This window comes from Narcine bancroftii, chromosome 5 (genome assembly GCF_036971445.1).
Source record: "Narcine bancroftii isolate sNarBan1 chromosome 5, sNarBan1.hap1, whole genome shotgun sequence".
NCBI lineage: Eukaryota > Metazoa > Chordata > Chondrichthyes > Torpediniformes > Narcinidae > Narcine > Narcine bancroftii.
In genome coordinates this window covers 162,560,412-162,586,105 of record NC_091473.1, presented here as the reverse complement: position 1 = coordinate 162,586,105, position 25,694 = coordinate 162,560,412, and the positions used below count along the sequence as shown (strand labels likewise).

At 38.8% G+C, this 25,694-nt stretch overlaps 1 protein-coding gene across 2 annotated transcripts in view; it reads left to right on the top strand.

Moving 5' to 3' along the window:
• The window catches only part of LOC138764115 (receptor-type tyrosine-protein phosphatase gamma-like), a 735,396-nt gene that overhangs the window by 655,880 nt on the left and 53,822 nt on the right, over positions 1 to 25,694 (top strand). For both annotated transcript variants that reach the window (XM_069939515.1, XM_069939516.1), the window contains one exon: positions 10,959 to 11,050. In XM_069939515.1, coding sequence (XP_069795616.1) covers positions 10,959 to 11,050 — 92 coding nt within the window. The remainder of the gene's footprint in view (positions 1 to 10,958; positions 11,051 to 25,694) is intronic.

Sequence of the window (25,694 nt, the reverse complement as noted above, 5' to 3'; positions counted from 1 at the left end):
GGGTTGTATGGGATGTTGAAATATTTATCATAGCATCGATTATTTGCAAGCATTTTTGTTTGTTTGGGCTTATCATTTCAGATATCATGACAAGTGGCATGTTCTTGTGTTTCAGCTATTCCATGAGGTTCACGGCTTGTCTCTCTTGTGTTTGAATGATTGGGTGTAATTATGAACTGATATGAACAGCAATAATCAAGTTGCAGTGTTACCAAAACAATGATCTTTGTGCAACTTTTAGCACCAATTTCCACCAAATGTTAATTTGGCCTTTCAGGGTTTATTGAAGTTGCCAGTTGTCAAGGTGACAGGGCCCCCCCTGCTGCTGAGTGTGACCTCAGAAGTTCAATCATTCAAACAAGGAGACCAATCCCCCATTAAAGAGGCATGAAAAAGACGTGTTTTTTAACCAACTTGATATATTGAAAACCTTGAGCAAAAAAGACAAAAATAATTTAGGAGGTGACCATTTACAGTGATAGAGAAAATTTTCAACATTTTTCATCCAAGAAAGCTTTTAAAAGCTGCCAACAGCTTGCATGAATTCAAGCAATGGCTCTACTTTATTGTTCCTTTGTAGATAAATTGGTATACATATCACAATGTGGTAAATGGACGTTTGCCTCATTAATATAATTTTAAAGGTTATTTCAAGCATTTTTCCTGGAAAAACTAACTTTACTCCACTTCCGAGCATTCAAATCTAAGTGGTTCAAACCAGAATAGGTGTGAACATACTTTGGCATGACTTTGCCCTTATCATTGTCCACAGTAAAAACGTTGGGTAGTTCTGCTAAAATTCCACTATAAGCACAACAAACACAGGGTGTTCTTCATTTTGAGATGCAGAGGGGCAAACTTTGCCCATGTCAAAGGTCAGAAAATGACCTGGGCATCTTGGACAAGCATAAATGTTTCATTTGTGAAACATTACCATGAGGGGGACAGAGAAGTGTTTAATTTGGTTGCATTAACATTTGTTTCTGTTGGAGTAAAATCATGGGGCACTTCCACTCATTATTCAAGTCTGTTCTTCATAATTCTCATGCAGGCGCACAAAACGTACTGTTTCATCTGTTTTACTTAAGAGGCAACAGTATTAATTTCTGTAATTTCTAGTTTTTATTTCCTCCGAGTGCTCCAGTTTCCTCCCACCCTTCAAAACGTACCAGGGTGCAGGTCATTTGAGTATAATTAGATGGCACAGGCTCAGAGGCCAAAAGGGCATGATACAGTATAATTGTATGTCATGCTGTATGTCAAAAAATTTTAACAATGTAATTAGTTTCCTTAGCTATTTTTAAAATATATTTACGTTCTGAAGTGGTGTCCTTGCTTGCCTAAGCTTGAATAGTTTGAGGCACTGCAGGTTGCTAAAGTTGTTTTTGAACTAAATAAAATGAAGAGTGCTTCTGATTTCTAATGTATGATAATAACAAGACTTTACTGAAGGAGTATCTGAGGAGAGGCATTGCACATTTTTGCTTTTGTCACTTCAAAGATTAATGATATTAACAGATGGTTTACTGCCTTTTCATGTCAAAACAATAATCCAATTTTTGAAGCATTTTGGTTCATTGTTCAACTAAGGAATGCCCAAGAGAATAAGGAGACCATTGGGATCTTGCCTGTATAAATGATAGATTTAGATTTTTCTTCCTGTATTACGGATTTGTATTAGTAACTTCCCTTGCCCCATATGTGGCCATTGCACTGTCGAATTGCTGATGAGACCCAAGGCAATATTGGTCCCAATGGGATGAATGCTGTGACTCTTGGGCTATTAAACCATGCATTCTGCTTTAGGAAAGATGGAAGGCAGTTATCTGAGGACTCATTGCAATGTTAATGAGTTCTTCTGTGGATTATTTTGTGTAATATTAGCAGCTTTTGAATTTTGGACAAATCTAATCTTTGTGTATATGCGGTAAAATTAAAATTGTGGCGAACAATTCAGGAACATAAAACATTTGTGCAGTAAAGTGAGTGAGCCAGCAATGAAATATAATGGTCCATAGTAATAGGGAATATTTGTTTCATATCTTAAAGTTAATTGAAATAATTGCTTCTTTGACTCCTGAATGAAATGGTGAGCCATAGGGTTCATAGCCCACTTATTCATCTCTTTTAAACCACACTTTATCCGCCGCCTACCTTCAATCCACGTAATTAAGGTCCCTATTACATTCATTTAATCTCCCGAGGGAAACCTTTGCTAAATTTCTTCCTGCTTTGCCCAAGAAAATCAAGCAAATGACAATTGCCAATACTCAGCCCAATCTTGTTTACTTCCCACAAAATGCCCTTTGGCTACAGTAATCCTCAGCAAACAATAAGAAACATTTTTTTTAAATTTAGGGGGAAGAATAATTTATTAAAACCAGAAAATAATTATCTTATTTTTGTAGCCATTATACTTTCCCCATAAATTATTAGTGCCAGACTCCACTGGCATTATTGATGGATAGGTTTATTTCTTTTGTCTCCCTTGAGACTAAAGTCCATGAACTTTGGACCATTGACAGTCAAGTATTTAGATTTAAATCTTCCAATTACAATTGCTTGTTTGTGCAGGTCCTGTGATGTTGTAAATAAATAACGATGTGGTTTTTAAATAACGATGTTGTCATTGCTTGACAACCAGTTTATATGCCTGCTTCCTATGAGCCAAATTGCAAAAGTACATTTGTTTTACTCTCCCTAAAGGATGTGATCAGCTATATCTTAACAAAACAATAGATCCATAACTTTGAGAAATAATTAGAAACTTTGCCTGTCATTTGTCTTTTTTGTTATTTATTTCTGTTTGCTCTTTGATTGGTTTTGTTGCACCTTCCTTTGGAATCCTGAAAATATCGATCATTAGTGTCCTGAGAGTTTACATCATTATGTGGATAAAAATAAATTATTCTTATTTAGCAAATTGCCCTTCAAAATATCAGAGAGAAAAGTCTTTCAGCAGTCAGAGAAGTTAAAAGTAAATTAAGTTCAAAGTATACAATGCTCCCAGATAACATATTGAAATGTCAGTTTTTAGAAGTTAACACAATTTCAATGTGTGATAAATGATAGTAAAGAAATTTATTGATGTATGTTCATTGTACAAATATTGGCATAATCTGGAGTAAGTTGTGCTAAAAAATCAATTCCAGGTGAAATTAATCCCATCTCAAAATCGGATTAGCCATTTGTGTTTACCTTTCAAGTTAGCAGATTTGACATTTTCCCAAAACCCTAAACAACCTAATGGCGTTACTTTTTGTGCAAGGCTCATCTCCATTCTGACTGATATAAACTGGGGCTCAAAGGTCCAAACACTGCGGGCAGTCATTCAACAGCTTGGATCACATCGGGACATTTTGTTGATGTTATCATTAATGAAAGAGACACGCTATTGACATGAAAGACTTGACGAGTCAGAAGTACAATTGCCATTTCAGGGCAAAGACTCTTTATCTGAGATTACTTTGTTTCGTTGTAAGCAGAATAATTGCAAACGTTCAAGCCTGGGAAAAGTGGGCATATAAATAGTTGAGTCCCAGTTTTAATTATGGCTAGATTATCTGATATCATGAGCCACATGTGCTTTTCCACAACCATCTGTTTTCACAGGTGAAAGGCTAGATATCTGAAATGTGGAGTGTTGTAGGATCAGACCCTGAGACTCTGCACAAACTTAGATTATTCTAATTCTTTTATAAAGCCTCTGGCAAGAACCAGTTGAAGGAGCTGTCTGGGATGTCCAGCTGTGGGGAGAGTGTGCAGTCCGAGTAGCTGGTGAGAGGAGAATGAGTGATCTTTTGATTGAATCAAAGGTGATGTAGTTAGATATGGTTAGTGAGCAACCTGGTGGTGAGATAGTTTGTTGCTCAGTGGTGCTCATGAGGTGGTTTCCTCTTTGAGGACACACATTGGCCATGCCCACCTCAAACCCACACCATGTTGGTAATCTTCCTTCTATTTCTCATTGTTTTTGATCAAATAAAGGACATTGAGTAGACTTTTTCTTACTGTCCATTTACACAGATTCTTGTATTGTGTGTGAGGAGTGGAGGTGATGGAAAGAGTTGTAGGAGATGGTGTAGGAGAGAATTGGGTGTATGGCATTGTAAATGGAGTGTCTGTGTTTGTGAGAGAAAAACAGAAAGCATGAAGCATATGTTGATCCTACCTTGACAAATCTAGAAATATTCTAGCATGTGGGGATTCTTACCCCAGACAAACTCTATCCCAGCAACCTTTTCAATGGCAACTCAAGTATGTCTTTAACACCAAAAAATTCAGTCAACTCTTTGCGACACATATGGAGCTCACTTCCTCTTCCTTGACAGCCACTATGTGCATTGCTGCTGTTGGACTGCCTGAGCACATGTGCCTTTGAGGACTGACTCCTTTCTGCTATTGCAGGTGAGTGTCAGCATCCACGTTAAATGTGGTCCCATTGGCAACTGGGCTGTGGTCCTCCAGCATATTGCTTTTTGATGTAAATGAATATACTGTATTAGTTATTAAAATTTTGCCTAAAAATTTAAACAATGGACACAATTATTTTCAAACTCAAAATTAAATTCCACAGGTTGCCACTTTCAGTTTATTCAATCTAAATCCTGAATTTAGAAGCGGAAGTAATTGAATCTTGGGTTAGGCAGTAATCCTGGATAATGAATAGGTTCTATTTTCACTGACATCCATAAGTTGATTTTGTCCATTGAATCAGAAACTACACTAGAATCACCAGGCCTGCACACGAAAGTTATGTATGGAATAAAAAGCAGACATGGGGCATATGAGAGTGCAATTACTAAAAGTGGAGTGTAGGAGGAAACTAGTTCTGCCATTCAGAGGAGCGTGTGTGTCTTTTTACATCAGACTTCAGAATTAGATAACATGATGAGAACTCATACAGGCATCCATAAGTGAGTCATTTGTAATAATTGCAATTTGCCATTCCTTTATGATCCAAGGAGATGATTCTTTCATCTCATGAATAACATTTTATTGATTTACGAGATATATCTGTGACAAGGCAGCATTAAGTGCCCATTCTCAATTTGCCCATGAGAAGATGATAGTACTTCTCATTCTTGAAGCAAGTCTGTTGAAGTTATCTCTGTAATGTTTATGACGAGGCAGTTCTGAGATCAGATACAGCAGCAAAAATAAAACATTTATAACTGAGGTCAGTATATAACTTGAAGGGAAATTTGCATCTAATTGTGTTTTCATTTCACTTCAAGTGCGGAAGGAATAATTGAAGTGTGGTAGATGATGCACAATGGAGCTATAATCCACTGGTAACTGAGAGAATGAATGATTCAGATACTTCTCAATTTGAATATGTACAACAAACAAAATACCTGATAACTTAGGCCCTGATTTTAACTCTGGACAGATTTTGTGCAATAGTTTGTAGGGTGATTTAGGAACTTGCTCTCAACAGAAGTGATCGAGTCTGATTTTTTTTTTAATTTAAATTTTGACATACACCACTATAACCGGCCAAATCAGTCTTACGAGTCCGTGCTGCCCAATTTACACCCCGGTACATTTTTCAAGAGCCCCCAGAGAAAACCCACGCAGACATAGGGAGAACATATAAACCCTTTACAGACGATATGGGATTTTAGTCAATTTTATCAAAAGATTCATCAGCTGAAGCAGTGCTTATCCATAGGTTAGAATCATTTGTGGGTTGGAAGGGAAATTGGAGGCAATAGTTTTCTTCAGCTTTTTCAGCTCTTCTCAATGTGGACAGTTGACAGATGGAGTTAAAGACTGAGCTGATGTAATGCCTTTCGGCTCCTCTTGTCCCAAAATGGTCCATGACTATTAATGTACTTTTTGAAATCTTATCACTGTTGCACCATGGATGCAATTGCCAATTTGCATGCAGTAATTTTCTAAAAGAGATTCTTAACATGATTTCAGCTGATGCCTTTGCAGAACTAAATAAGCTTTCACCTTCTGATGATAGGGAGTGGCAGGACTGAGGTGATGAGTCACCCATGGTAGAATACCCAACCTTTTAATTTTCTGGGCCCATGACAATGATTGGCGTTCTCATCAGGTTGGCTCCTACAGGTGGACTCCTGCCAAGTTTGTCAGTCCAATTTCCAAGGACTTGCCAGAGGTTGATTTAAAATAACAATGGAACTCTTAAAACCAAGACTGACTTAAAATGTCTTCTTATTTGAACATTGGCTGAACAGAGAAGGGGAATATCAGCAATATTCAGAAATCAAGCCTCTGTATTTGCCTTGTGGGTCCTGCTGGAAGTGAGGAAACAGAGGAGACACAAGCATTGCGTTAAAGGAAACAGAGGAAACACAAGCATTGCGTTAAAGGTGCTGAAGCAAGAATGTCCAGAAAGATGTGTGATGGATTTTGGAATTACCCACCACACTCCTACTCCTATACTGTCTGAATTTAATATAACCGTTTATAGCACGGAAACAGGCCATGTCGGCCCTTCAAGTCTGTACCGGTTCACTTGAACAACTCCACTAGCTCCTCCACAAACTCCTGAGGAAGCAGAGGCTCTCTTCGTGATGCCACCGGTGCGCTGGTTGTCGTGTATCTCAAAAATTTTACTAAGATGGATCTTTTTGATATGCTATTGGTAAAGTTTCAGTAATTCTCTATTTCTGTGTTATATCCGTTTACAGATCTTTCTATCTTCTACCCTGCTCAATTCTGACCTTATAATATTTACCTCATTGCCTGGCATTACTTAACCTCCCATTCTTATTCCAAACATACAGCGTCATCTTGCTTGTTCCCTTTGTAATAGCAATCAACTCCATCTTGAATAAGGACAGCAGAACCTTTGCTTCAGAATGTCAATAGTATGTTCCCACTATGTTTTGGAATGATCCCATTACAATAGTGTATCTGAGGTTCTGATGCCAAATGTATGATATCCCTATTTGTTGAAGTTATCTCTGCCTCATCTTGGATGAGTGGTTTAAATATAGGGGATATAGGTGAATGGGGTAAGTAAAGAGCACTATGACAAGAGTTTGAAACGCTGGCATTGCCACTCATCATTCTGTGATATTGCACAGCAGCGAGAGAGTCTCAGACTAAGAGAGCACAGCCTCAGAATAAAATGAGGTCCCTTTAGAACCGAGGTGAGGAGAAATTTCTGCTGAGGAATTGGTTGCCACAGATAGCTTTGGAGACCTAGTCATTGGATATATTCAAAGCAGAGGATTGTAGGTTCTCGGTTAGTAAGGGTGTCAAAGGTTATGGGAGAAAGCAGGAGAATAGGGCTGAGGAAAAATACATCAGCCATGATTTGAATGGCAGATCAGACTCGATGGGCCAAATGGCCTATTCTGCTCCTATTTTTTCTGGTCAGTGAAATTCTTGAAATTCTCTTTTCCCTTTCCTGTTAATGGAGAAGTGAGTCCAATTTATCTAGCTATGGGCTTGAGAGAAGCCACCTATTCCAGAACAAATTCCAGAGCTCCATAACTACCGCCTTAGTGTCTGCAACGACGGAAAATGACTGATTTGCTCTGATAAAGCAATGTAGCATTGCAGATGAGGAGATGTCTTCGCAACAACCTAATATCAAAAGGCAATGGCGAATCCCACAGGCAAAGTAAAATCTGTTTAGAGGACAACAGAATTACTGGAGAAGTGTAACTTTGAGCAGGATTTATGCGAGGGAATTGATGGGGTTTGCATTACGTCCTGGGATGGGAAACCCTCCAAAAGCAATATTTAATACTCCCATCTGCTGCTCTTCCTGGCCATTGACATTGTTGGAATTGCTCTTCATCTCCTTCCAGGCAGAGGAATGAATAAAAGCAGCAACCACAAGCCTCAAAGATTGAATCATTAAGTATGTTGATGAATCAACAGAAGCTGGGGTCATCAGGAATAATGATGAGTTGGCTTATCAAAGTGGCAGTTGGGAGGCTTGTCAAATGGTGTGACAATAACATCTAAGTCTCAACATTGACAAGACAAAGGAGATGACTGTGGACTTCAGGACGATGAAGGTTGACTAGTCTCTCCTACATATTGTCATGACGAGAGTTGAGAGCACAAAGTTCTTTGGCGTACATCTAATGGCCTTACCTGGACCCACTCCACCTCCTCATTAGTCAGGAAAATGCAGTGTCCTAAGTAGGTTGGGGAGGGCAAGATTTCACAGGAGAATAATTGAGAGTGTCCTGTGTGCATCATTCTGTGATGTAGTAGTTGCAAAGAATCAGACAACAACCAAGAAGATCACTGAGTTCTCCCTTTCCTCTATCGACAGCATTCACTGGGAGCATTTCTTAATAGGGCTCAAATAATTATTGAGAATCCCTGCTCATCTATCACACAGTATCTCAGACCTACAAGCCATTAGGAAAGAGGTTCAGGAGGATCTAAATCAGATGTGCCATACTGGAAAATACCTTCTTCCCACAGATTGTGAGATTGATGAACAATATCCTGTAACCTTGGGTCTCTATGAATGAACAGAGTAAATTATTCATGCATATTTATTTTATATTTTATTTCATGTATGTATGTGATTATGTACTGAATTTGTGAGAAATGTGTGTGTGTGCATGCACATACCATAGTTCAAAGAAATTTTGTTTCTTCTGATAGTATATGTGCAGTCAGGTGATAATAAACTTGAACGTGAGTGCTCAGTCATTCTCCAACTGATGTGTGTGCCTTAAGATGAGTGCTATTTTAAGACGCCTAATGTTTGATGCCAACTTTTGATAACTTCCTCAGCTTAAATCTGCCTGTTCAATTAAAAACATATGTTGGCCTGGTTTTACTGATAATTTCTGTCTGTTTTTAATTATTCTTGAAGTCCTTGTGGATTCCAGTAGTGGTGTCCATGTTGTTGAGATTCTCCAAGATTTATGCTGATGTTAGACCTGATGACTTCAGTGGGGATTGTGGGGCTGCAGGGAGGAAAGGTGAAAATGTAAGTTCTGGATTTTTGAAGTTACTTTTGATTTGTTTGTTTTTAATTATTTAAAGGTGATTTGTTTGCGTTTTAATAATTTCTAAAGTTAATTTCTTTGTTTCATTTTTTAAAACACTTGATAGTTTTGAAAGCCATCAAACTTGAGAACAAGCTTTTATCAATTGCCAAAGCTGATGGGTAGTTTTCAGTACAAGAATTTTCCATTGTTCCTTTGAGTCTGTCATTGTTATACTCTGAGATTATTACCCCAGCAAGAAGAAAGGCCCTCCTCATCTGGATTGGGGACATTTAGAAAACATGTCCAGGGGTGGTGGAGCCTGCCAACAAAATGCAGACCACTGCTTGGCAATGATTTAAGAACCACCTGCCTATGGAAGATGCTTTTCTTGAATATGGATTGAGCAGTTAAAATTGGTGGCTGCCAATGTCAATGGAGTGGTAATGGTGATTTTGATATTGGATTGTCCACCCAATTGGGCAGGTAAAATTGGAGTTAAGTTTTGAGGCTTTCTTCTAGTTATATTTGATAGATTTTGAACTGAATCCACACACAAATTTGAATTAATTTGCAGGTCCAAACTGAATCATTTTCAACTGTTTCGGTGATTCACATTTAATTGACTTCATAGAAGCCCTTAAAAATGAAATCTTGTTATCAGTTATGATAAAAGAATAGTCTGAATTACTGTTCACATGTAATATCACCAGTACCAAGATCATTGTAAAACACCCACTAATTTGAAACTACTCCTATAAAAATATTATTCAAATGGTTTGATATCGTGAAAATAATTATTAAATGTCATTCTTCGAGAATAAAATAAAATGTGGCTTCGTAAGGAGGAAAACTAAGCTAAATCTGTATGGGTTTTGAATTATGTTATTTTTCATTCAGATTGATCAATTTTGAGATTGTTGTCCTTTATTTGTACATACTTTTTAATGAAGTATTTTAATATATTGAGTCTTTTGCTGCATTAGATCCCAACAACGAAGTCAACACCTTTAAATGTAGTTGAGTTCTGCTGAGTGCTTTAATTAGCCGTCAGTAATTACAGCTCAGCAATTAGAAAGTGTGAGATCAACCCGTGTGACACAACATTTCACTGGAAACACATAAGGGGCTTTTTTTTGTTTTCAATGTGGTAGCAGTAAATTTACATGAATTCGGAAACAGCAACATCAGGGCCGCATGCAGGTGTTCCCAAGTGGTTTATTAAGGGCTTCATTGTGGTGTAATAATCCTTTTGTTAGAAGCCTCTGATGAACATAGCAGTCCCTCCTTCTGTCACAAGAGCAGAGAGAGGCTCATTTGATATTCAGTTCCAGCCTAAAGAAAGTCATTAAATCAGATGAGCAATGACGCTGGAGTTTTAGAGTCCAGCTTCAGTCAACATCACCATGCAAAGGCTGTTCACAGCTCTGTGTGCTTTCGTTAGCCGTGCTTTCTCAATGATGACCAATTTGTGCTCGTTGCTTTGCATCAAGTACAGGTAAAATATTGAGTGGGTTGTGGTGCCACACATCTTTAACTATCATAATTTGCTTTGTGTGAATCTTTCTTTGTGGTGTAATATTTTCATCCTTCTTGGGGCCCCAGGCTAAATCTCAAGCCATTTAGAAATGTATATATTGATTTCTGTGTCTTTAGTGGTTGTAATTCAATATTTTTGTTTTGCTCCAAGTGCCCTTGAAATGAGAAGGAGAAAGCTTTATATTTTTGAAAACTTTATCTTAAACGTGGAATTGTAATCGTGTTAAGTTCGCAAACTCGTGGATATTATCTTTTATGCACTTTTCAAAAGCTGAAGTGGAATTTAGATCAGCAGGCATTTTGATTCTTTAGTGATTGTTTTCAAAGCTCCTTCAGAAACCTTCGAATGATTGACAATGTAAATGATGGCTATGCGCCAAATATTTATTTATGAGCATCCATTATTTCAAAGCTTAAAATCTTGTCTGTGAATGTAGTTTACATTCAAATAACCATATTATTTATTTTTTTCCTTAGAAAGTGCTTTCAGACAGCACACTTCTATGTGGAGGACAGCAATTCACCGCGGGTGGTTCCTAATGAAAGCATTCCCATTATTCCAATTCCAGGTATGTTCATTATTCTTTTGTTCCATATGTAAAACACAATTTTGAATGTGGTTTAAGTTAACTTTATATTTGCACAAAATAAAGAAATTTAAGCACACAATTGGGCCACAAAGTTTAGATATAAATGATCTGCACGATTTCATAGAAAACATGTCTGTGATACATTTATATTTTTAATTGGAAAAACAAAAACGTGCATTAATGAGTTAGGTGGAACTTTAAGTTCCTGTATTATTATCTGATTTTTTAAAAATTGCATTTTGATGAAGTATTTGCTCTTGTTAGAAACAAATCATCCTTAAGACATCATTGTTGTCTTTGGCGAAACATCGAACCAAAACTTCAGTCAAAATTTCTAACAATGAATGTCTTGTGAGTTGGTGGTTTCACCTAGTTGGTAAAGGGAGGGTGAGAGGAGTGAAGGTGCATTTGTGTGTTGAAATGAAGAACTGTAATGGAGGAGAAAAGATACTTCTTGATATTCTGTGCAAGGAGTCTATCTCCGATATTATTGATCAGATTATTATTTTATGATCAGTAATGCTGCCTTATATTTGATCAAAACAAAGTCAGTGCATAATGCAGTTTTTGTCATTATGAAGTATTGTTTCTCTTTAGTACTAAGTAACTGCTCTTAAATGTAGGGAGGCTGAACATCGCTGATTTTTTTTTTGTCTATCAACAGGATGTAAGGGCATGTCACAAAACACTGACAATCAGCCTGTCAGAATAGAAGCATATTTTTATCCTGCTATACGTTAAGTTAATCAGCAGCCTTGGAATGTAATGGCAAGAAATTTAGGCTAGAAGGCCTGCACTTGTTCATCCTTAGATAAGGGGAGCCCATTTTTCCTCATAAGAGCACACATTTCCCCATTTATAAATTGCACACAGCCTCCTCAGACTTCTAGAATCCAAATGAGCAGCTAACCTTAAAGGATTTTCTTTTTATGATTTTTATATGCAATGCCACTGTGATGAGGGATGAACACTTAACGTTTAATTACTCTGAACAGTAGTTAAACAGTCATGCCTGGATAAATGATCTTCATTCACTGCCTGTCACAGTATTTTATTGGTTGCTGTTGGTCACTGTCTTCTGTTCATTCACTTTGAATAATTGTTCTTGTCTGTCTAGTGACAAGTGTCCACATCAGGCCTAAGGAACAGATTGAATACTGTTGAATAATATTGAATGTGATTCACTTTGACAACAAGACCTCATTGCACCAGCATTGCTGCAATTTTAGCCTTGTTTTAGGCTTCCATTGCAGCGACTTTTGTGCACATCAGATAACGAAATAGCCCATGATACACTTTAACAGAAATAGTCCTTTAAAATCTAGATTTCTTTGGGCTAATATTTTGATAATGCATTAAAGGTCTTACAGACAAATTAATAAACAAGTGTTCATATAAAATTGATGAAAAGACCAGTATGCCTATCCCACGCATTCATGATGCCTCAGTATGATTCACAATGCCACCAACCCTCTTGCATACTAAGCAGACAGCCACTACTATTAAAAAGCTGGCAGTTGAAATGTCTCTTAATGTTGCTAAGGCAACTTTTTCTTCCTTTTGAGTCATCTAACCACACAGTTCATACGCATGGACGCGGTCTTGGCTATAGGAAAGCATTGAGCACAGATTAGATACTTCCAATAAAATCAGAGAGAAAACCAGTATCCCAGATTTTGAGTCTGTAGTAAGTTATGGGCCAGGGCCACTGTTGACTGCTACTGGAAAGTGCTGCCAATAACCTCAGTGGGATGACTGTGGAAAATTGTAGAACTTTCCTCTCTGTCACTCCCATCTAGAGAGGAAGGGGACCAAATCAAATTCTACTGTTGTTTTTATTAATATTTTATTTAAAATTTAAAATCACATAACATAATATTAGTTACTATATATTGATACAAATATAATGTGATTAATAATTTTTATATAAAAAACACCCCTAACCCCTCCCCCAACTACCCTACTAATACCCTCTCTCCTCCCTTCCTAACCTACAAAAGAAAGAAAAACATCATCATCTACTACAATCACTGCAAGTAACATACATATAACATACATATAAGTATCTACTACAGTAACATACATATTTAAACTTTTCGGCTGCAGGAGTGGTGGCATCCATCGAAGCAGACCGAGATCAAATTTTAAAACCAATAATTTTCAGATAAGTGCTCCAAAATTTAATAAAGAAAAACTATTTGTCTCTTAAATTATATGTAATCTTTTCTAAAGGAATACAAGCTCTCATTTCATTATTGCCATCTTTTTATAATCAAAATCATATCAGATTTCCATGTAATAGCTAAACACTTTTTTGAAACAGCCAGGGCCAAACACAAAAGTTTGATTTGATGCATAGTCAATCTCAATCTTAGAGCTATCTCCTAGTAAAAACATCATTGGATCGAAAGGTAAATTCACTTTTAATATCTGTGCTAAAAACTATTTAATTAGTAACCAAAAACTTTTAACCTTAGGACAAGACCAAGTTGAATGAAAAAATGTACCTATTTCTTGACCACATCTAAAACATAAATCTGTTGAAAATGCTCAAAAACATTTTGACTACTGGCTAAGACACTAACTTACTTTAGCCAGCTGTCAAAACATTGCATGTTTCTGACATTTAAAAATCATTCCAAAACAATTCACAATTAATAAAATGGCAGAAAAATCAAAAGTTTAAATGTTATTTTATGTTTGAGAATTGTATATTAATTAATGACAATAACAATTGAAATAGGAGAGAACGATCGAAGCCAGACCAAATTGGAGCAGGTTCCTCAGATTGTTCATCATGAGTGTTGGGGAACAATGGATATTACAGCCTGTCGTTAGATTTCATTAGAGGTTGAACATCTGAGCGCTGGTGTGAGATTGCTAACAAACAGCTGCCAGCAAGTTTATGACTTACATGTTCATGCATGCATCAAAATCCTGAACTTCCATGCCAAATTGCTGGCAATTCCCCGTGAAACAGTGAATTTAATATTTTTGTCATATGTATTCATGAGAAAAACCATTGGGCAAGGCAGTGATCCATGCACCTGGGCATACAACTACATAGAATATCTGATAATTGACCTGGAATCTTATCCTCAAAGGGCACAGTGGTATCAAATTTAAAGTATGGTTAATCTATTTTGTCAGCTAACTCGTAGCACTCTACTGTGCTTTACAATACAGTGGAGAAGATTTAGGAGCAAGGATTGAATAAAGACCTCAAGATCATGAAATGTCTTCAACTAAATGGTGATAGTTTTCCAAAAATGGAAGGAGAGAAATTAACTTTAAAATGACCTTGCCGTAGGTAAAAACCAGAAAATGAAATTTCATGCCATATTGTCATGGCTGAAATAAATTCTTTAATTACAGTAAAAACGCTGGGATCCGGCACCTATGGGGATTGGTAGATGCTGGATAAGTGAATATTCCGATTGCTTGAGATTACATGTTGCTGGATTAACAAACTGATGGTGAGGTGTGCCAATTTTAAACTTCCTTATTTTTACCTATTTATTTTCCACGATATTTTTGCTGGTTGCTTGAAATCTGGATAACAGGGGCTTTACTGTCATTGGATTTGAAAATAATTTGTTGAGAAAGAACAAGGACGAGGTTGGCTTTGGACAAAATTCTGACTCTAATAGCCACTTCTATCCTAAGAATTTCTGTGATTCTTTGTACTAATTTTTAGGAGATGATCCGGTCATTTTTGTTCTGATTCAAGCCTCCTTATTTTTACATGAAGCTTGTGTTGATAATTCTTCCCGTTTTTGACAATACTGTCACCCAAGAAATTTAGTGCTTGAAAAGCCAGATAATTCAGTTCTTTTTCTTTGAAACAATTTTCCTTGCAAAATGCTTTGATTTGTTTTTGTAGCTTATTAAAGATCTACATAAAAACTAACTGCAATTTCAGACTAGAACTTTTTTTTTAAATGAGGAGTGGACCTTTGCCATCTAATCTTTTAACATACTGCTTTCCAGCATGAATTCTGTTTCCCTTGATTCCCTTCATATCCAAAAAGCTATCAATCTGCACTTAATATTCTGAACAACTCAGACTCCACAGCCCCTTGGATAAAGTTCAAAGATTCCTTCTACTCTTCATTAAAAGTAAAAATTCTCTTTAACATCTGAAATGTCTAGAGTCCTTTGGTGTCTATAATATTTTGTTTGGTTTGAGGTCCATTCCCAGTTGGCACGTATCCCATCTCGTACGTTCATGGTTCCTCCCGACTTTTAAGCAGTATTAAAAGATAGTTCGTGGAACAGGTACTCAGCAGTTCCCCTACTTATTTTTTTCTCGTTTGTGCATAATTCTCTGAGAAGATGAAGAGGGAAAATTGTGCGGAAAAGCCAGATTCAGCCAATATATTGCAGAAGAGACCACACCAACTTACTGATATATTTGTTTAAATCATTTGTCAAAATTACCCAGTGCACAATGTAATTGTTTTCACCACTCCTCACTAATAAGTAGACAAACTAGCAATTTAGGCAGCAGTCTCAATGCAATGAGAGGTACATCACATTTCCTGGCAACAGACACACATTCTTGTGAAGCTGCAACATGTTTAGTTACCAGGCAACAGCAAAAACACAGTAACATGCATCAGACTTTTTTTTGTTGCCAACGGACTTCCCTCTTTGGATGTATGATTAATTATCTGGTTAATGAGTAGTCAAGATTAAAATATCACTTGCATATTTTATACTTGGTTCAGTATCTTTATATGCATCATCTTGGAAGATGTTCACTGCCATCTTGCAGATCTAACTGGAGGACTGAATATAATTCAACAACTGGTTACTTATACCAACGTGGCAGAACATCTATAAGGATGGATGAAATGTCATAAATATAACACAAGTTCTTAATTGCGTTGCTTTGGATAGCACCAAAACATTCACTAATCCGTTGTGCACATTCAGATTGAACTGCCCCCGATTATTTCTGAAATACAGTAGGTAAAATTTCTGATTTTATGAAAACAAGAACTCAACACTTTGTGATTGGAAGGAATGATAACAAATCGCAGCAACTTCCTGATATCAGTCTGAGGTACTCTCTTGTGATTTGGCAATGCAGTCTTAAGAGTCCTTGTCTGGAGCCAGCCATACAAATTTGTTCAAAACAAAGAAATTCAGAGAAACCTGTCAACTTATAAAACTTGGATGTTCTCAGAAATCGGTACTCCATCTTGAGTACTGAGGAGGGGGATAGTAAGACTATGGTGGGCAGAGGTGTGGTGTCAACCTCTGTGACCCAGAAAAGTAGGGATAAAAGGAAAAGGGCGATAGTTATAGAGGATTCAATGGTTAGGAGAACAGACCGAGGTTTTTGTGGACGTGATAAGGAACATGACAGTGAGGGCAGAAATAGAATTAGGTGGAGGTTAAACACGTGGCTAAAGGGGTGGAGTAAGAGACAGGGTTTCAAGTTCTTGGACTACTGGGACCTTTTTTGGGGAAAATGGGGCCTATACCGTAATGATGGGTTACATCTTAATCCCAGAGGGACCAGTCTCCTGGCGGGGGAATTTGCTAGGGCTGTCGGGGGCGGGGGGGGTTTAAATTAGTATGGTTGGGAACAGGGTTTCAAGTTAGGCAGGACAGCATGGTGAGGGTTAGTAGGCTAAGGAAAGAAACAAGTTTGAATAATTTGAGGGAGGAACAGCAGGAAGTAGTAAAAAGATGGTGTAGTGAAAATTGTGAGAATGGCAGAAGGTAGGATGTAGGAGATCCCTGAGTTGTATTTATTTTACTGCGAGGAGCGTAGTAAGGAAGCTGTATGAGCTAAAGGTGTGGATTGACATGTGGCATTATGATGTTGTGGCCATTAGCGAGACATGGTTGAAGGAAGGTTGTGACTGGCAGTTGAATGTTCCAGGATTTTGCTGCTTTAGATGTGACAGAGTTGGTGGATTAAGAGGGGGAGCTGTGGCATTACTTGTCAGGGAGGATATTACATCAGTGCTGAGGCAAGGTAGACTGGAGGGCTCGTCGAGGGAGGCAGTGTGGGTAGAGCTAAAAAATAAGAAGGGTGAGGTTACTGTTATGGGGGTATATTATAGGTCTCAAAATGGGGAAAGGGATCTAGAAGAGCAAATGTGCAAGGAAATAGGTGAGATGTGCAGGAGAAATAGGGTGGTATTGGTTGGGGATTTCAATTTTCAAAACATAGATTGGGAAACGCAGTCAGTAAAAGGGCAGGATGGCTTAGTATTTATGCATTATGTTCAGGCTTGCTTTTTGCAGCAATATATTGAGATGCCAACTAGAGGGGGAGCGGTATTAGATCTGTTGTTTGGGAATGCAATGGGGCTGGTGATGGAGGTAAGCATTGGAGAAAACTTCGGATCCAGTGTTCATGGGTCCATTAGCTTTAGCTTAATGATGGAAAGGGATAGGTCGGGTCTGAGGTTGAAGGTCTTCGAGTGGGGAAAGGCCAGATTTGGAGAAATGAGAAGGGATTTGCAGAGAGTTGTGTGGACTGATCTTTTTGCTGGAAAGGATGTAAAGGAAATTTGGGAGGCATTTAGGGGTGAGATTTTGAGAGTACAGGATCTTTATGTTCCAGTCAGGCCGAAGGGGAAAACTAAAGGTTTGAGGGAGCCGTGGTTTTCTGATGAAATTAAGAAGTTGGTTCGGGACGAGAGGGAGGCCTCAACCAAATATAATAAACAAGGGATTGAGGAGATGTATGGTCGTTACTTAGATCACAGGAAGAACCTTAAGAGGGAAATTAGAAAGGCAAAAAGAAGGTATGAGGAGTCCATAGCTAATAAGGCAAAGGTGAATCCTAAGGGTTTTTACAGATATGTGAACAGTAAAAGGAGGGTTAAGGATAGAATAGGTCCACTGGATGATGGGACCGGTGAACTATGTCAGGGACTGTATGAGATGGGAGAAATATTGAACAAATTTTTCTCGTTGTATTCACGAGGGAATGGGACATTGGGCTCTATGAGATATGAGAGGCAAAGGGCTTAGTTGTGGAAAGGATAAGGATTAGTAAAGCGAGAGTTTTGGAGCTTCTAGGGTCAATTAAGGTGGATAAGTCTCCTGGTCCTGATGGGATTTTTCCCAGGACTTTAAGGGAGGTCAGGGAACAAATAATGGGGGCACTGACAGTGATTTTTCAAAGACCACTGGAGGAGGGGGTGGTACCACAGGATTGGAAGGTTGCAAATGTTGTTGCATTGTTCAAAAAAGGCAGTAGGTGTAGGCCAAGTAATTATCGGCCAGTAAGTTTGACTTCTGTGGTGGCGAAGATTATGGAGGGTATTCTTTGAGATAGTATACACGCATATCTGGATAGGCAGGGATTGATTAGGGGCACCCAGCATGGGTTTGTAAAATGGGTCCCTTGTTGTTTATCATTTATATTAATGATTTAGAGGAGGGTGTGGTTAACTGGGTAAGCAAATATGCGGATAATACGAAAATAGGGGGAGTGGTAGATAGTGAGGTAGATTTTCTTGGATTACAGAAGGATTTGGTTTGTTTGGAAGAATGGGCTGAAAGATGGCAGATGGAATTCAATGTAGACAAGTGTGAGGTGTTGCATTTCAGTAAAAATATCAAGAATAGGACATATACAGTTAAGGGAAGGGCACTGAGGCATGCAGAGGAGCAAAGGGACCTGGGGTTTATGGTACACTGAAGGTGGATTCCCATGTAGACAGAGTGGTTAAGAAGGCATATGGTGTGCTGGCCTTCATAAATCATAGTATAGGAGCTGGGAGGTTATGCTGCAGCCATTTAAGGCATTGGTGAGGCCAGGTTTGGAGTACTGTGCTCAGTTCTGGTCTCCAAATTATAAGGTGGAGAGGGTGCAGAGAAGGTTTACAAGGATGTTGCCTGGTTTACAGCATCTGGGTAACAGGGAGAGATTAAGGAGACTGGATCTTTATTCATTGGAATGTAGACGACTGAGAGAGGACTTGATTGAGGTATTTAAAATTATGAAAGGAATAGATAGACCTGACATAAACAGACTCTTTCCCCTGAGGGCAGGGGAGGTTGGAACAAAAGACCATGAGTTAAGGGTAAGGGGGCAACACTTTAGGAGAAATATTAGAGGTGACGTTTTCACAGCGAGTGGTGGCAGAATGGAATGAACTTCAGAATGAGATAGTTGCGTCAGGGTCCTTTCTGTCATTTAAGAGAAGGTTGGATGTGTACATGGAGGTGAGGGAGTTGGAGGGTTATTGGCGGTGAGTGGGAGGTTTGAGCTAGTGGAGTTGTTCTCGTGAACCGGTGTGGACTCGAAAGGCCGACATGGCCTGTTTCCGCTCCGTAAATGGTTATATGGTTATATGGTTTACTGAGGAAATCCTGCTATTTTTACTGGTCTCAAGATTGCACAGTGTACCTTGACATTATCAGCGGATGCATTTGAACAATTCATGACATTCCATCTGTTTGTATAAGCGGCTCTCGTTTTCAAAATGATTCAATGTCTTTGAAGTGATTTGTGGGTGTGAGAAAAATGCCTTTTTTTCTCTTGTTTTAGCCAGCTGCTTGCTGTTTTTTACTTGTACCTTGAAAAAGGGCTCAAGCCTGAAACATCAGTTATATATCTTTGCATCCTATCGACGCTGGAAGACTTGCAAAGTTAATCTAGCAATGTGTGTGTTTTACTACAGTACAGCGTCTGCAGACTATCGTGTTTCACTCGACTCTTAATTTAGCTATGCTACAAAAATATAAAATTGGATATACTCATAGAAATCTCTCCAGTTTTAAATCAATTCTGGAACTTTAATCACAACTCCTGCCAAAGAGCCACATGTCAAGATGATTATCTAACTCTTTGCAGTCTTAGATTGAGAACTTTTCAATACCTTTCTCTCATCTGGTCAAGGGAACAAAATCCTTAGAGAGTATTTAGCAGCACAGCCCAGATTTTGGGCAGCAAGTGTTTGCCACACGGAAAGAGACAAAATGGTCTCCAGCATTAAGGTCACCGGTGAGGAGAATGGCCAGAAAGGCATTGCATCAAGGGATAGATGGGAAATATATCTATTTATCACCTTACATTCAGTTAGGGTTTAAAAAGGAAACAGGACAAGAGCTCTAAGTTCTGTAATTTTCTTCTAGCTCTAGATACCCCTGTGAATATGCAGGAACTAGAGTTGTGTATCATATACAAGCACATGGGCATCATGTTCAGCGAAGACATGAGGGCCAAAGAGTCTGTTTCTGTGCTGTAATGTCTAATATGAAATCAAGGTTGTGTTCCAGTGAAGTCTGCAAATGGGAAACAGGGATGCATTTACTCTCAAAACATTTTTATTAAAATCAGGAAAGAAATACACCTGTTGCCTTTGATGCTGGTATTGAACTTCAATCTCTGCCCCTGAGTTACATAATAAATCCTCTGTCAGTGTATTCCATGGCTAATTCTAATATTGTAGTGCTAATTGATTCATATGTGCAATCATAATTGATTTTGCTCACTCAAAGCTGCATAATCTGTCAATCGAATTGTGAGCCCCAGGTGCCAGATTCAACTGGGAAGATTAGGTTTTAAAGAACCATAATAAGGGTGTGGAGATGAATTTGACAGCACATGGTATCAGATGTTACTAGATATACATAAAGGATTGAAAAATATAGACACAGTGGAGGATAAATTCAGCATCTGCTCCCTTGTATTCCAGTCATTGATCCGAGAGATACAGCCCAGAAACAAGCACTTTGTACCATCGAATTCACTCCAACCATCAACCACCTAATTGCACTACACCTACTACCTACATTAATCCTGGTTTTATTCACCCTACATTCTCATCAACCACCACACCCACCCAATTTCCCCGCCCCACGCCCACTCACACCCTAAGTTCACGCACTAGGGATCATTTATAGCAGCTGATTAACTCACCACTCGAACATCCTTGGGATGTGGAAGGAAACCAGAGCACCCAAAGTATACCCATGTGTTCATAAAGGGAACATGCAAACTTCACACAGGTAGCATCTGGGTCAAGATTGAGCTCTGGCCCAGTGGACCAGCTCTACCAGCTGTGTAGAGCTACCATCTTTCAATTTCACTTTGGAATTTCAGACTAATCTGGATTAAAATATGCCAGATGCTCCAATAATGTGGCTAAATTAAGTAATCTCAGAGAATTGCTTAAGAGTGGCAGACCCAAATAAATATGTAAATCCAATACTGTTTCTGATTAAAGCCCATTTAAATTCTAGGAGCACTGAAAATCACTGAAAAATCAGTGGCTTGAGCCATCAACACATAAGCAATACTGAGAGGGACTGTCAGCAATTTTTAGGAAAGCATTTAGCTGTTATTTTGACTGCCCGTGGCCAACAATGTCTGATTCTGGTTGTGGCAGTTGGTGAAGTTAACCAGGAAATTATGGAATGTTATCACTTTTCTATATGGCAGTGGAGCTGGGAATCTGCAAAATGTAAGTGCTCCAAATTGCTGGAAAAAGAGGAAGATCAGATTACATCCAGGTCATATCTGGGAACAGAACATCTAGTGTCCAGTTCAAAAGTTTGTGGACACTGTGGTTGAAGTAAAAACACAAAATGCTGAAGAAACTCAGCAGGTCAAACAGTGTCCTTTATGTAACAAATATGAAGGTACATCACTAACGTTTTGGGCGTGAGCCCTTCATCAAGGTATACTGTATTTTGAAATCTAGGAAACAATAGTATTCTGAGACAGAACTGCTTGAACTACAACCATCCTGCAATAAAATCCTAAGAAAATGTTCAGATTTGTAATTGCCTTGACATGCTACATAGTATTTCCATGCATGAGATGTCATCCAAAGCGACATCATTGCTTTGCAACCTCTGATCACTGCTAAATGGGCTTTGACTTTGTATACTGTTATCAGCACTTGATGTTTCCTGGTGGTTTTCTCTAAAGCCATTTCAGAAAAATACTTCATTTTGTAACTTCCGTATTGTGGATTGGTTAAATTTGTGGACTGGCTAATGCTACATTGATCAAGAGACCAAATACCGAATAATCTGCACTTTCCCATTTAATCATGTCAAGCACTGAGATCTCCCTAATCACAAGCTGATGAGACTTCAGATTTACCTCGTGTCTCTCACTGATCTTGCTAGTCATGGCAGCTGCACTGTCCATCTCACACATTTTTTTGATGCAAGTTCACTTTTTCTTCCATGATTAATTAAATTAACATTCAAGTTATTGGAAGTTATTGCTCTTATTTTCTGTGGAAATTCTCCTACTTGTCTCCTTTTCGTGGGTAGAAAAATCTGCAGGAACCCTTGACTACAGCATAGAGTAACCACATTTTGTGTTTGTGCATACAGGTACTCCCCAAATTTCAACCATAATTCGGACCGAAGGATCGGTTGTATCTTGGAATGGACGTATGTCAGAATTGCGTACTTGTTAGTCAGCATCCCAGGGTCCGTCAGCTGGGCACGGTCATCTTGATTCCTGTGTGCATGTGCGAGGCTTCGGTTGGCGCATGCAAGGTGGGTTCATGTATTAGAGTTCAGTGGTGCATTCTCAGGAGTTAAACACTGTAATGATATTGAATTTGCCCACTTGTGCATGCGCCAACCGAACTGCAATGCACAAACCACAGATGCACCAACCGAAGACTCACATATGTGCACAGGAATCAAGATGACCGTACCCAGCCTATGGACCCCGGGACACCGACTAACAATGTAAGTACGCACATTTTGACTCTTACATGTCCTGTATCCCTGTTATAGTTTGTCAAATACAACATAAACCATGTCATATGTGCGGATGAACGTAAGTTGCATAGGTCTCAAGTTGGTGAGTACCTGTATTCTAGTGAATATTCAATTTTGTTATTTTCCATATATTGAGGGAAGGAAGCTCTGCTTTTCTTTCTCAACCATTTACCATCAATTCCTCTTTTACAAGTTCTAATTCTAGTTGTAGTTCAAACACGACTCGTTCTTCAGCAGCTCTGTTCTCTGTTTGTATGGTATTCTTCTGGGTTCATTGATTGATTAGTTGTTTCATTACAAATACAAATGTCAGCACGCAAAAAAAGTCATGTACAAATTGTTTGTACAGTACAACTTTTATTATCTTGACTCTTTTGGCTTCCCAATTAACTGACAGAGGTTTCCAAGTCAAGACTGCGTGGTGACATCAACCTCCAAGCATAAAATGGATCAACCTCATTGTCAAAGAGTACAGATGCACAATCCTTTAACCGGAACCCTTTGGGTGCAGTGTGTTCCAAATTTCAGGTTTTTCCAGATTTAAGCCCACCCGAATTGTGCTTCCGTATCCATCCCATTCCAGTCACGCTGGTGTCTCTCCCCCCCCCCCCCCACCCACATGAGTCGCACTGTCATCTCTCTCTCCCCCCCCCCACTCACCTGAGTTGTGCTGCCGTCTTTCTCTCTCTCTCTCCTCGCCCACCCGAGTCGTGCTGCTGTCTCTCTCCCCCTCCACGCCCGCCCAACCTAGTCATGCTGCTCTCTCTCTCTCTCTCTCTCTCTCTCTCTCTCTCCCTCTCTCTCTCTCTCTCTCTCTCTCTCTCTCTCTCTCTCTCTCTCTCTCTCCTGTACCAGCACCAGGAAAAAAAATGCAGGTTTCTGAAGACGGGTTCTTATTTCAGCCTGGTCAAAGTCCTTGTGGTTCATGCAAGAGGAGAGGACTGGCTGTCTAATGTTTCACTTGGAATAAGGGAAACAAAAAGGCACTCTGTAGTGACCTGAAAGAAAGAGGTTATCATCTGGAGAACCCTGAAGGGGCAAGTTTCAACAGCAAGACACTGGAGTGGCTGATTAAAAAGGAATCAGTTGTGGATGTCCTGGAACAGCAAATCTCTGAAAACTGACAAGAACCTTCCTGAGTGGTAACCATTTACCTTTGGAGCACCAAAGCCTGGTGAACTTTATAAATCTTAAATTCTGTGCACAGTATAAGAATTGCCTGCAACCAGTGAACATGGAGGAATGAGAAGTGAGATTGGACTCTGAACCAAAGAACTGTTCTGAACTTACATGCACGTTACAAACATGTGCGCTTAGAATTAGAAGGGGGTTAAGTTAGGTTAAGTAAGTCAATAGAGATAAGTTAAAGTTTGAATCTATTTTCATGTTTAAAGATAATTAAAACCACCTTTTGTTTAAGTAACCATTTGTCTTGGTGAATATCTATTGCTGCTGGGTTTTAGGGTCTTCTGAGCTCGTAACAATGTCAAACGCATGATAAAAAGAAATAGTGTGATTTGCTTGTTTTCTTCATAAATTTCATGAGTGCAAATTGTATTAGTATCTCAACCTTATGGGTAGTGATATGTGAACTCTGTGAGATCCAATTTCTGCAAACCAATAGCTAGAACATGGGTGCCACCTTTATTGTGTGATTGTTACGTTTGTGGACTGCCTAATGCAACAAAACTCTGGACCGTTGATTCAGAGACCAAATACCGTTTGCTGAAGCGAAAACTTAAGGGAATAAGTCCCTGAAACAAGGAGGAGCTAAAGATGGCTGCAGTCAAGGCCCAGCAGAACATCACCAGAGAAGAATCTAGTGATGTCCATGAATCACAGACTTTGCATGGAAGGGATATGCAACAAAGTTCTAAACGTGATTACTTTAATGTACATACCATTCTCATGTCCCAAATATTATCGTGCCCTGAAATAATGGGAGAACGATGTATAAAAAGTGCTGTAATTTCTACATGGTCAAACCAAAATGTATATAAATAACCTTTAATAAAATCTGGAATGTGTACTTTAATTATATGTGAATTGTTTGATTACAAATTTAAAACTGTAGAGCTCAGGGCCAAATAAAAGAAAAGAAGAGTCTTTGTCCCAAACAATGTATATCCCATGAGCAAATCAGAAAAGAATGTGCAAGCCCCAAACTTAGGTTTCATGATCATATTTTTCCATTGTCCATGTGAGGTTCCACAGGGTTGAACAACAAAGCTGTTCACCTGATCAACTCCCCATTCACCACTTTATGCATTGTACCCTTTGAACACTTGGTTCAGGTCTTCATTGGCCACTCCTTGGAAATAGTTGTGGGAGTCATGAATCAAATGAATTGCAAAAGCTTCTATCGCAGCACCCTCCCAAACTGTAAACTTTACCAGCTTAAGAGATAAGCTCAGCAAGTGCATGGGAGTATTTTACCACTTCAAGGTGCACAGCATAGTGATTCACAAATCTATTTATTTTCGAGCATCACTGCAGGATCTCCTTATCAAAAGCAGCGGGAAGAATCTTGTTACCCTAGGAGACATGGTCCAGTCGTCATCTTTGAAAAAAGGATGCTCCAAAGCACTAGCACATTCTGCGTGACCGAATAAAAGAACGTCAAAATGGAACTGCAATTCAGAAAGCTGCTCAAATATAAAATTGGGACCTAACCAACCTGACTATAAATGCCCTGGTCCTGACCCACTCTTAAGTCTGTTTACCCTTGTTCCCTGATTGGCCCAAGCATCATGGTAAATGTGGGAATCTTGGGTGTGCTGTTTACATGTGGTGAGACTGGACAGTTGTCTGCAAAGCCAGATCAGGCTAGCAGACCCAACTTGATCTGACCTGACTGAAACAATGTTTTTCTGGGTATACTTCCTAACAAGGCTGG